The 13,108-nt window shown below is 38.4% G+C and overlaps 1 protein-coding gene across 1 annotated transcript in view; it reads right to left on the bottom strand.

The window, feature by feature from the left end:
- Nucleotides 1–702: 702 nt before the first annotated feature.
- MARCHF11 (membrane associated ring-CH-type finger 11) overlaps nucleotides 703–13,108 on the bottom strand; it is a 113,087-nt gene continuing 100,681 nt past the window's right edge. The window contains exon 4 of the mRNA XM_054489485.1: nucleotides 703–1,357. Within this exon, the coding sequence (XP_054345460.1) occupies nucleotides 1,035–1,357 (323 nt within the window). The 3' untranslated portion in view covers nucleotides 703–1,034. The remainder of the gene's footprint in view (nucleotides 1,358–13,108) is intronic.

Genomic DNA, 13,108 nt, shown 5'->3' on the forward strand with positions numbered 1-13,108 from the left:
CTCCATTAGGTCGATAAGAAGGTAGAAAATCCCCAGGTACCACTAGTTAGCAACCTGTTCCTGGGGAGTCAATAGCCTCATTTTTCGTTTCCTCTTTTCATTTAAAAAAATACTCATCTAGTGAAAGAAAAAGACTTCTCACTGCTGGCAAACACATTTCATAGAACTTCATTAAACCAAGTAATAGGATTAGCGTTTAAATGATTTAAGAAGGTATGTAAGGTTTTACAAAAAGAAAATCTAATTAAGATGGTGCTCAAAGAATTCAAGACACTAATAATTAACTAAATTAATTGTGATAGGTCTATCAGAGGGCTATGCAAATGTTAGTCATTATCATTATTGCAGGTACTAGGACACGACATTTTGGTGAGCTTTTGGGGTTATAAGTATGCAAGATGCCCTGCTTATGTAATATGTACTGGAGTAAAACTATTTTTATTTCACTCATTTTTATCTTTCTATAAGCTCTCTGTTTCAGAAATTAGATAACAAGACATAAGTCCTAGACCATGCATTCCTGGTGACTGGTTGCTTCAACACAGCAAAAAGTCATGCTTCAGTTTACCAACCAGCACGAGGCACAAGAGCCTCACCTCAGAGCTCTCTATGTTGCAGAACTGACAGGCACTTTGGAATCTGCCCACAGCATCCTAAACTTTTAACCATTTGTAACAGGTCTGAAAAATTACACACAGAGCGAAAGCTTTCATAAAAATATATTTAAAACAAGCAAGAAAAAATAGTCTTGGCCTTAAGGATAACTTTCATTATTCTTTTTACCAAGTATAGTTAAATTATACGTATAATGATTTCAAGTACCAACTTATAAAAGATGTGACAAACCAGACAACGAAGAACAAGAGGATTCTTTTTCTCAGAAAAATGTATTTGCAATTCAAATGTTCATATAAAAAGCATAAATTTTAAAAAGTTCATAGATGTGTTTTTAGAAGTGCTATGGTTTTGCCATTCATTGCAATTACATTCTAAAATGTGCAGGGTGGTCCACACTGCATCATCTTATGCTTTTGTCACACTGAAGTCACTCTCATCACAACCTCCCCCGAGCTGTTATCTTCTGATAAGTCTTCATGGGGCCTCATCCGATTGAATAGGTGCAATAACACGTAGCCACACTGAAACCTTGGCGAGGTTAACTGAGTTGGGTGGACCAAGTTTCTGTTCCGCAGAGCTGTCAACGGCAACCACAAAGTCCTACTTGTAGAAGACTCTCCCCGGCTGCTTTCTTCGATGTCTGTGGCTTTGTCATAATTTAACACATCCCAGTGCAAATTCACAGCTCGCCAGCGCTTAAACACTCTGTAAACTGCCGCTCCTTCATGAACAATGAGACCTAAAATTTGAGGAAATAGAAAACCAAAAAGACTGGTGATAATCCAAGGTTGGGAGTGTTATTTTGTATACAAGTAAGGGATCCAAAAATAGTTATGTTATTCATCATCAGCAAAGATATGGTATTCTGTTTACTCAAATATTATGGCTAATGGCAAGTTACTACCCATATGACACAGAAATAATCCATTTTTGAAGAATAAGAATACACTAATATGTAGAGAATCAAGCTATTGTGGATATAATTTCCTTGCCCATCATGGCTCAGATTTTGCTTTGGGAATTTATATTGCCTTAGGAGAATCATTAGGTTCATTTATGCCTTTAACAAATATTCTTGAGTGCCTATTGTGTGGCCAAGCTATGTGTTAGGGGCTCAAACCCAGCTGGCAGTTTAGTTTGAGAAAGAGACAGATGTTAGTGTCCTTACAGATACTAAGGTTACTGTTTCCCCAGTTCCTAAAACAATGCCTGACGCACAGTAAAAACCATGGTAAATTTTGTCATTTGTACTCTCCTCAACAATTCAACAAAAATGTATTGAACAGTTACTTTAGAGCTTTATGAATATTATCCCATGTAGTACTCATCGTAGTCATATAAAGTTAAGTACTAGCATTTCCCCCGTTTGACAAACAAGGAAACCAAGCCTTGGAGATGTGCAGAAACTTGCTCAAAAACATACAACTAGTAGCGATGGAGAGCAGGGATTCAAAAACAGGCAGGCTGGCTCCAGGGTCCTTGCTCTTTGCTGCTATAAAGTGAATCAGCTCTTTCCACATTTCTGAGACAGACTCTCAGGAAAATAAAGTAATACAGCAAACTTGGAAACCGTTAAGTCAGACAGGATGCACTAGCACATGTGCCATCTCCACTATCCACTCCAGATCTGTCACACACCCTGCATTTCACACATCTACATTTCAGCATGTAGTCCAAAGGCTTTTGAATTTGTGATCCCTCACAAAAAAGTAGTCCCCAGGGAAGGTCTCTCAGAGAAGTGAGGAAGAGCTCTTCTCTTTGAGGAGGCTGAAAGTCCACTGAAGTTGGTGGAGAGATCAATGAATAGCCTTTGGTAGATGAAGTACGGCATGTGAGCAGAGCATGTCAGCTGGCACAACCATGTTTTAATGATAAATTTAAAAATGAGCAGATCCCACCTTTTAGCAGTTAGACCTTTGGGTATATGCCCTAGAGAAACTCTCACAAATGTGAACAAGGAAGCAAGTTAAAAAATGTTTACTACCTAATTGCCTGTATTTGAAGGAAAAAATTGCAAGGCATCTCAATGTCTATTCTCAGAAGAATGGATAAATTGTATGTAGAACCAATGGATAAGAATAATGAGATAAAAGGAAATATAGTCATATGCGTTAATGTGGATACCTCTGAAACCATAACGACAATCCCAAAGTCACAATGAAAAAATGAAAGTTCCAGAAAGAAACAACCAGAATGAATAAATACTATACATTTTAATGAAGACACACATATATATATATATGGTAGACATATAAAAGCATTGATGAGAATAATAACCATTAAATTCATGGTAGTGAAGAAGGAAGGAAAGAAACAAAATTGGGAAGTGGCTTCAAAGAGGGTTTCAACATTTGGGTGTCCCAAATGTTGCATTTTTTAAACTGGGTGGTGGAGATATTAATGCTCAACATATTATTCTGTGTATTTTTGGTGCCTGAATAATTCAAAATTTCAAAAATAACGGATAATTAATTAGAAAAGTTAATCTAAAGTGGATTTGGGGAGTTGGGGAGACAGTAAGGAGGTCACTGCATTTACATGAAGAGCAGAGTGATAAGAGTAAGGATAGGACAGAGAAATAAAGTAATAAATTCCCAGGGAAAATTGACAGAAACTGTAATGGAAGAAAGGGGGGAAAATCAGAGTCCCATGTTTTGTTTTTTTTGCTTGTTTTTTTTTTTTTGAGACGGAGTCTTGCTCTGTAGCCCAGGCTGGAGTGCAATGGCGCTATCTCGGCTCACTGCAAGCTCCGCCTCCTGGGTTCACCCCATTCTCCTGCCTCAGCCTCCCAAGTAGCTGGGAGTACAGGCGCCCGCCACCACGCCCGGCTAATATTTTGTATTTTTAGTAGAGATGGGGTTTCACCGTGTTAGGATGGTCTCGATCACCTGACCTCATGATCCGCCCACCTCGGCCTCCCAAAGTGCTGGGATTACAGGTGTGAGCCACCACGCCCGGCCCAGAGTCCCATGTTTTTAAGGCTGGAGGAATGTGTGATTGAGAGATTGCTAGTAACCTTCCCATAGGTACAATGAGGTAAGTGTTTTGAGCATGTTTTTCTTGGAGAGACTATTACCTTTTTCCATCAGATAAAACAATGCCAGGTGGTGATAGAGCTACCCAGTCCTTGAAAAAATGACACGTACCTAATGTCAAAACTTAAGTTTTGCATTGGTCCCTTACCAGGAGGTAAAGATACATGTGACTTACAAGCATTCCAAATATATTAATATAGGCTACAAAAAATGCATGTGGTCTAACAAGCAAACATATCTTAAGCCCAGTTACTATATATGACCAAAATAATGAGAAATGTAGACTTCTGTTCACCATAACAATTTCAAATAATTGTTTTTATCAACTTCTTTTTTCAAAGGAATAATCAAAGTTGACCTAACCGATCAGATATTTTCAGGAAACAGCCAGAATGAAAAGTCAATACTACCAGATTTTAATTGGTGGTTCTATTATTAGCTTGCTGAATTCCCCATGGTCAATAATTTAACATTTCAGGTTCAATTTTTCCTCCTTAAAATGAAATCGGAATACCTAATCTTTACATTCAGCCAGGCAGTATAAAAATAAATTGGAATTCATCAACTATAAAGCCCTCACATTTCTTCTGGGATGGTAACTCTATAAATACAAGACATTATTATTAATTAAAGATCAATAGTGAATCTATGTGGTGGGGAACACACATTCGCACTAATCACAAAACAATTACAGCCCGAGACAGGTTCATTCTGGGCAAGTGCAGTGATGGAGGATGCAGGGGCACAGCTTCGCCAGAGGAAACCACTGACTTTGCAAGATCCTATTCTTTTTTTATTGATTTCCTTTGCAAGGCCAGAAATCAGATCACTTACTAGAGCTTAAAGTCACTTTCTGGGAATATATTCCTGGTAGCTCTTTTCTAAATACACGAATCTAACCAATATGCAGAAACAAATCCCACAGGTCTTTATAGTACATTTTGAACCAAATTTAAAGAGAGAGAACTACTTGAAGTTTTCATGAAGACACAGTCCTTCTGAATTTCCAGCTCCCTAGGCTGCTTTTTAATTGCCATAGGTTATGAACGATGTTTAGATTTTGTTTTATTCCCCACGAGCATTCAGAATTACTCCTTGGCCTCTGCAAGCTCAGATTTTACTGAAATGCAATGAATTCCATTCCCATCCCCAAGGCTGTTCTCTGGAACGTGCATTTTTTCCCCCCTTTTTCTTTAAATGCTGTGGCGATACGGCAAACGCCTTTTGTGCTAGTGGTTATCAGCTGTGACTACTATGATCATCAAAGCCAGGGTAAGGATTCATTCAACTCTGGCTCATTCTGTTGAAAATCCAGCTTTTAAAAACTCTATTAGTATGCTTTCTTACTGATGATCAAATGAATTGTCGCCTTGACATTTCAGGTCATATGCGAAGAGGCTGACGTACTTTTTCATCTGAGTCACTAAGCTTACATGAAGCGAAAAGCAATGATCACTTCTATAAAACATAAATTTTAGGATACCCACTACATTGTTAGTGGCTACTACATTATTAACACTACATTATTAACCGCATGGATATAAAAAAATGTGATTCATGAGACTTTAATGTTTTGAGAGTTGAGCGTGTGCATGTGTGTGTGTGGTTGGTTGGTTTTTGTCATTTTCGTACTAGTGATGTTTAACTGGAGCGTCGCCTTACTGAAGTGCAAAGAAACATTTTTGTTAGAGATTAATCTTGAAAAAGCAGGCTTAAATAATTTCTGGTTTCATTGAATAAACAGTTTTTAATTTAAGCAAAACAAAATCAAAATTTTGAAGTGATGTGTTATTTGAAATTCTTTCTGGTATTAAGCTATTTACCCAAATAAGTGATGGGGAAGTCTATCAAGGTACATATGGTCACATGCTCACATGCTTGTGCACACACACACGCACACCATTTGTCTATGCTTACTTTAACATGTGAGGTGTTATAATTAACAGAGACTTACAAAATGTATGATCAAATACAAACAAATTTTAACTGATATTAATTACCAAACCACTGGTCAAAAAATTCCATATTGTGTTACCAGTCTCAGTTTTTGTTTGGATAAGTTTGGTTGTTTTTCTAATTCATAAGATAAATTTGTATCAAGAACCTATTCTGTGCCAAATACTGTGCAAAGAGCTTTACATGCACAATTTTCATTTAATCTTGACTGCAACTGTACAAACAGGTACTAGTTTTTGTTTTTGTTTGTTTGTTCGTTCCTTTGAGATGGAGTCTCCCTCTGTCACCCAGGCTGGAGTGCAGTGATGTGATCTTGGCTCACTGCAAGCTCCGCCTCCCAGGTTCACACCATTCTCCTGCCTCAGCCTCCTGAGTAGCTGGGACTAACAAATACAAACAGGTACTAGTTTTAAACAATGTTACACTTGAGAAAATTCAGATCTAGAGAGCTGTCCAACATCATGAAGACAGAAGAATCAGAGCTGAGATTGGAACACAAATTTGTCTAAAATGTAAACCTTGAGTACTACAGTGCCATCCATCCTAAATCTTCAAGTATAGAAGTCTTTTCTAATCACAGAATAATCAAATAAAAGAGGTTACTATGGACTAAACATTTGTGTCCCCAATGAACTCGTATGTTGAAGCCCTAATTCCCAGTGTGATGGTATTTGGAAGTGAGGCCTTTGGGAGGTAACCAGGGTTAGATGAGATTGTGAGCATGGGGCCTGCATGATGGGATTAATGCCCTTACAACAAAAAGAAGAGACATCAGCACTCTCTCTCACTCTGTGTGTGTGTGTGTGTGTACATACACCAAGGAAAGGCCATGTGAGGGCATAACAGGGAGATGGTGGTCTGCAAATCAGAAAGAGAGCCTTCAGCAGACACCAGATATGCTGCTGGCCAAATATCTGCCACCAGTTGTGTTACTTAGCTTTCCCAAGGGTTATTTTGATTGAACAGCACACAGAGTATTGCCCTGCACTCCTTTGCGGTTTCATCAGGGGCTTGCATTTCCTGGGAGGGCTGGGGGTGAGTGTGGCTTCCCAGGCAAAGCTCTCATCATCTACAGTGTTGCTTTCAAATAAGCCTTGCCAACCCTTTTCTCCTCGTGGGTGGGAAGGGAGAGGAGGGAGTGGCTGCTTCACCTGCACTCCTAGAGGTATAATAATGTCAGTGACACACAAGGATGGTAAAGATAGAAGCTAACTGTATAAACTTTGCTTAAATCACAAACTCCAGAACTTAGTTTACTCATGTTTTAAATGAGGGTGATGCAGTTTACCTACAGTCCCAATACATCTCATATATTTACACACCCAAAATCTGTAATACATAGATATAATCCCATGTCATTCTGAGAAGTCAGTGTGCACAGGAAGCAAATGAGGACTTTGGGCTCTGTTTAATCCCATGTGCTAGAAGAGCATTTTAGAGCCCATCTAATAACCTGGTGCCACTTTTGACTCCTTAATTTCTGCTGCTACTTGGTGAAGGCCAGAGCATGGTTGCTTCAAAGAGGATTAATGAAACGAGACTGTGGCCCAAGACACCCTTTGTTGTGATGATCTTTGCTAGAATATAATACAATGCATGAATCCTCCTGATGCTACTTCTTAACCTACCCCAAACTTAAATGTCCAGGAGTTGTGGAAACTTAAATGTGAGTGTAGAGGTAATGACTTTAAAAGTCACTCATCTATTGTTGGGTCTTGTTAACATGCATCAAAGCAATAACCATAAGTCACGGTTACTTCCGTATGTACTGAATGTTTTTTGTTGGACTGAACTATATATGAAGCTATAGACATATAACTGTATATGAACTATATATAAATATAATGTAAAGTAATATATAATATATAATAATATATATAGAACTATATCCAAATATATTTGCAAAACATGCAAAAGATAAAATGTAAAGATATAAAGACTGGAAGATATACATATGTCATCACAAAAGTCACTAAGCTCACAAAACATAGTTGTCATAAATTGATATCCTAAAACCCAAATATCTGGGAACTACAATGTCTTAATTATATATGAGCATTTTGTGAATATGCATCTCCACTGTTGTCCATATAAAAACAAATAATGTAAAAAAGTAGCCCACATAAAATGCACCCATAAACTGTACCCTAGAACAGATGGACTTACTAGATATTTCCAGAACATTCTAACCAACAACTGCAGAACATACATTCCGTTCATCAGCACATGAAACATTCTCCAACATAGACCATATGATAGGCCACAGAACAAGTCTCAATAAATTTAAGAAAGAAAATGAAATCATATCAAGTAGTGTCTTAGACCACAGTGGAATAAAATTGGAAGTCAACTCCAAAAGGAATACTCAAAACCATGCAAATACATAGAGATTAAATAACCTGTTCCTGAGTGATCATTGAGTCAACAATGAAATACAGATCAAAATTAAAAAATTCTTTGAATTGAAGGATAATATTGACACGACCTATCAAAACCTCTGGAACACAGCCAAAGTGGTGCTAAGAGGAAAGTTCATAGCATTAAATGCCTACATCAAAAAGTCTGAAAGAGAATAAATAGACAATCTAAGGTCACACCACAACGAACTAGAGAAACAAGAACAAACCAAACCCAAACACAGGAGAAGAAAATAAATAACCAAGATCAGAGCAGAACTAAATGAAACTGAAACAAAAATACAAAAGATAAATGAAACAAAAAGCTGGTCCTTTGAAAAGATAAATAACATTGATAGACCATTAGCGAGATTAACCAAGATATGTTGGTTTTTCTACTGTTGACTATAAATGGTATAGAGCTTTGCTCTCAGAATGACCGAGAACCATGTAAAATTCACAGAACCAGGTTGAGAATGGCATGTTGATCATCACAGCTCAAAGGCTCAAACACAGATGCATCATTACCATTGATAAAATAAAATCCTCTGTGCAAGAAACATAAGGACAATGAATTATTGTGAAACTTACCATGACAATAAAACCCTTGACACGAAAGGGCTGATTAATTTCTAAATATTGATGAACCAACCCACCCCCAAGTAGATAAAAGCACACATGAAGAAATGATTAGTGCAACAATGAAGATCCTAAATGATGTCAGAGTTTCTCCAGAAGCACACACAAGAAAATCAGTGTTCATTCTATGACACTGACACTATGCCCCCACTGTCTGCTTCATGAAGTCTGCAGCTATCAGCCTGGACACAAAAAGCACATCTGTGCTGGATCTCCAATGCTGATGACAACACTGCCTGGAAGAACAAGATGGCAAAGGCCAATTGTCAGATGGAGTCTCATCTTCTACTAATTGGCAGTGAATGAAGCACACCCTTTTCTGAAAGGTTCTGACACGGGTTAAATTTGTCCTTGTCTTGCCATCCCTGTTTTAGTTAATGACCATCCCCCACGTCAATTAAACCAGAAGCCTAGGAGATACCACGACTCGTCTCTCCTCTTGCACAAACTTCTGCTAATTCTGTCTTCTTGGCAAACCTGAGCTGAAAGCATAAGATGGATAATTTCCTGGAATGCCCACTCTTACATTTGCACAATGAAGTATTAATTATGCTTCAAGATCCAGATTCTCTCATAATTTCTTCTCTGATGTACTCAAATAAAATCAATCTTTCCCTCCTTCTACTGCCCACCACTCTACACAAGAAATATCTGCACTGATTTCCTTACTACCTCTACTATAACAATTTGCTTCTATGCCTGTAATCCCTAATCAGCTGTGTGCTCCCTGACAACAGAACCATGTCTTATTTGCCTTTGGGAACCTGTTCCTATCTCAGTACCCAGGTCAAAACTCAGTCTTTGCTGAAAGAGAGGGAGAGAGAGACAGAGAGAGGACAGTAGCTATCACTGGGATCTAAGGGGTCACAAGGAATGACTTGATCTAGTTGTGACCGCTCCATGAAAATAGAAAAGGATCTTGAGTATTGTTCTTTGAAAGGTTAAAGTAATATTTGCAGATGCCAAAGAAACTGAGACAGGCAGTTCAGGATGAGATTGGAAAAGAGTTTAGGGATTGAGGGCCATAGTTCACGAGTGGGTTTTGGTCTTTGGGGATAATGGTGGTGAGGGGAACATATGGGCAGGGCAGAGGACATGGCCAGGGCAAAAGAACTAAAATTCTTTAAAAGGATCTGTGTTCAGCCCCAGCAAACTGTAGCTGCCTCCCCCACTGTCTTGCTGGCCAGGTCATCAAATGTTTGCTGTATCAATCACAAACTGAGATACTGGGCTGTGCCCAGGCCTAAAACCTAGGAGACAGATATGGATTCCTCCCTGCCTTTTCAGGCAAAATGGAGAGAGTAAAAAGGAAACTGTCCATTCCTCTGACCTCTTGCTTTTCTAAGAAGCCAATGAATCAATCATTCGTTTAACTGATTTTTAAAATTCCTTGTAGATGGGAGTATCTCCTGATCTTTTAATTAATAACCCTGGAGCACAAACCCACTACTGGCACATTCAAAGAATATTTATCAAAAGCTGTGAAGGTTATATATTATAAAAAATATGGTATATCTTTTTTATCAATTTTTTAAAATGGATTAACAGATTTCACAGGAGAGAAAAATTGTTATATTATCTAAGTTTCTTCCCTACAGTGCTCTAGAAAAAAAAAACCATGGATATATTTTTTTCAATAAAATAAAAGAACATGTCCAATACTTTTGTAGATAATAAATATCATAAAGATATCCCAGAGTTCTCCTATAATTGGTGGAATGGACTGGAATCAATTAAATTTTAGTTGAATGAAGTTTCAATTCTGTCTCTCAATCCTTGGACAGATGAAACACCTTGCAGCAAAGGGGGATCATCATGTATCACAGGGGTAAGAACATCAAGAGCCTGGTGGACAAGCACAGTCACCGAATTTCAAAATTAAGAAGTAGGGGATATAATTTAATCCAACCCTCTCACTTTGGGGAATAAGGACTCTGAGACCCAAAGAAGTGATGTAGTGTGGCTTGCTCAGGGGCCTGTACCTAGGAAGTGTCTGAGCCCAGAATCAGAGTCAAACACAGGATGCCTGTGTGCTTGCTCTGCAACAACTCAGACCTCGGGAGCCAAAGCCAGTTATCACCGGTGTCTCCTCAGCCTGTGAAATGGCCAGTGGCCAGAAGGGATATTACACTGACTATGAAGGAGATGACAGAATTAAATTAAAATCTCTTTTCTGTAACAGCAAAGGCTGATGGGTAAATTTTTCTCTGGCCTTTATCCTAAAGGGTACATTGCAGCATTTGGATAGGGCATAGGAGGATTATGGCAACCTTCGCAATTTATGAGTATAAATAACTCTGCAACCTCTGATTCAATGAAAACTGTATTTGGTTTAAAAAGCCTATCAGTGTCTATCTTCTGTGTTAATTTAAGGTTTTAGCATGGGGAATTGCTTCGGTAGATTTCCATTTGTTTCCCACACTCTAGTATACGGACTAAAGCCAGTTCTTAGAAAGTTTTTCTAAGATCTTTTTCTAAGAGACTTGGTGGGCTTTTCCTAGTGGCAAGTGAAAATAAATACAACTAATTGTCTATTTTTCTCCAACGGATAAACTGTCTACTGCAAACTCACAAAAAAAATGATTTTAATAATTTTCACAGTAAACCATACACGTATTTGTTGCTCTGTTTTGGGGGAGCAAAAATAATATTTTTAAAGATCTAAATTGAAATGTCTAATGAAAACCTGTTTATCTTTGTGACTAGTAATAAGCTATTTCATTTTTGGTGGCTTCATTTTTCACTTCTCTTAAATCCTACAGGAAGAAGGCAAAAATTCCAAACAGAAACTACCATCTAAGTATAATTAAAATTTATAACTCTTCTATTTCATTGCACGACATCAGTAAGATGCTTATAATTAAAATTATTAATGAAAATTTTAACCTGAATATAAAAATGCTCAGACAGTAGTTTTCTTAATATTCTATTCTATGTCCTAGTAAGAAAATTCAAGATTGGGATGTGATTTTTTACATAGATAATTCTTATTAAGAAATTATTTCACTCAGAACCGTGGGAAGAGAGAAATGGTTTTTGGTATGGTGTATTCCGTGTTTTCCATTCCCCTTACTCATGTTTCCTTTTGTTTTAGACTCTTTTGCACTCTATTAATTTAGAATAAATGAATGAATACTTTGGGCTTTCAAGGAAAATGTTTTCTCCATTTCTGATCTAAAATCAGTTCATCTATTATTTAAAAAGGTATTTACTCCCTATACCATGTATTAGGTGTTTGAGACAGAAATTTAAATAGCTTCACTTTATTGTTTATATAGAAAACATTTTGTAAGTTCTTCAAGTTATTCAAGCTCAGCATATAAAGAGGGGTGTTTACCAAATAATAAATGGAAGTACGTGGGTCATCTTACTCATTATACAGGCTGTGGAGTGACAGGGTCTGGGTTCTTATTTTGGGTCCTGCTCACCATCTATTTGATCTTGGGGAAATTGCTTCATCCGTGCCTTTGTTTTCTCACCTCTCAGATGAGAATAACAGCATCTATGCCTCCTAAAGTGGTTGTGAAAATTAAGTGGGAAAATCAAGGTAAAGTGCTCAGAATGTTGCCCAGATCACAGTAAATGCAATCTTAGATATCAGTGGAGATGCATTTTTTAAAATCCTATGTCAAATTCTTTACTTGGAAGCGGCTGAAAACATTTATGGGCTTCATGTCTATGCTCAGCCGTGTGGTTCCCGATGGCCCAGAGTTTGTCTCCCCTGCCCTGCTGGTGCCCACGGTTCCACACCCTCAGTGTTCTTGCATAGAAGCATCATTTAGAAGAATGGTGGTGTTCACATTTCTTTGAAAGAAAGTTCTTTGGTGCAAAATAGTACAAATCCAACAGTTCCCCAGAGGGGCAGCGTTCGTTCCGAAGAACAATCTTCAGATTTTCAGATTAAGGGAGTAGCCTCCTCTGGGCCTTCCCCAGTGAGGGATGGGGACAGGTGGCTCTTCTTGTAATGGTGTGACCTCACTGCTGCACAGTCTACTTTCTGTTTTCTCTTCCAAGGAAAGCCTCCCACTCCCATGTTGATTTGGCCTCTTACATAAGCTCACTTTAGACTTCCTGGGGATACACTCAGATCTCTCTGAGGCTATGCAGTTGCTCCTGAGCCTCATGTGTTTGGAATTCCCACAGCCTCTCTTCTGGAAAGCCATGGAGTGACAGGGTAAAGCCACACAAAACACACACACGTGCACACTCATCTATGGAATAAAGCCATGGGAGATGTGCCCTCCTGGCCTTTCAGCTACCCTCCACGGTGATGGATGGTTTGACCCCTGGCTCCTGGACCTCCTCCATCCCCCTAGACTCACGTGATTCAGGGTCCATGTGGATGGCTTGACCTAACTTACACAACCCATTGCCCTCTACTATTCATCCTTCACCCCAGCCTGGGCCTTGCTCTTCCAGAAACCATTCTAATTCCAAGCTCTTGAAGCTCTCCCAACCCATTGC

Source organism: Pongo pygmaeus, chromosome 4 (genome assembly GCF_028885625.2).
Source record: "Pongo pygmaeus isolate AG05252 chromosome 4, NHGRI_mPonPyg2-v2.0_pri, whole genome shotgun sequence".
Taxonomy (NCBI): domain Eukaryota; kingdom Metazoa; phylum Chordata; class Mammalia; order Primates; family Hominidae; genus Pongo; species Pongo pygmaeus.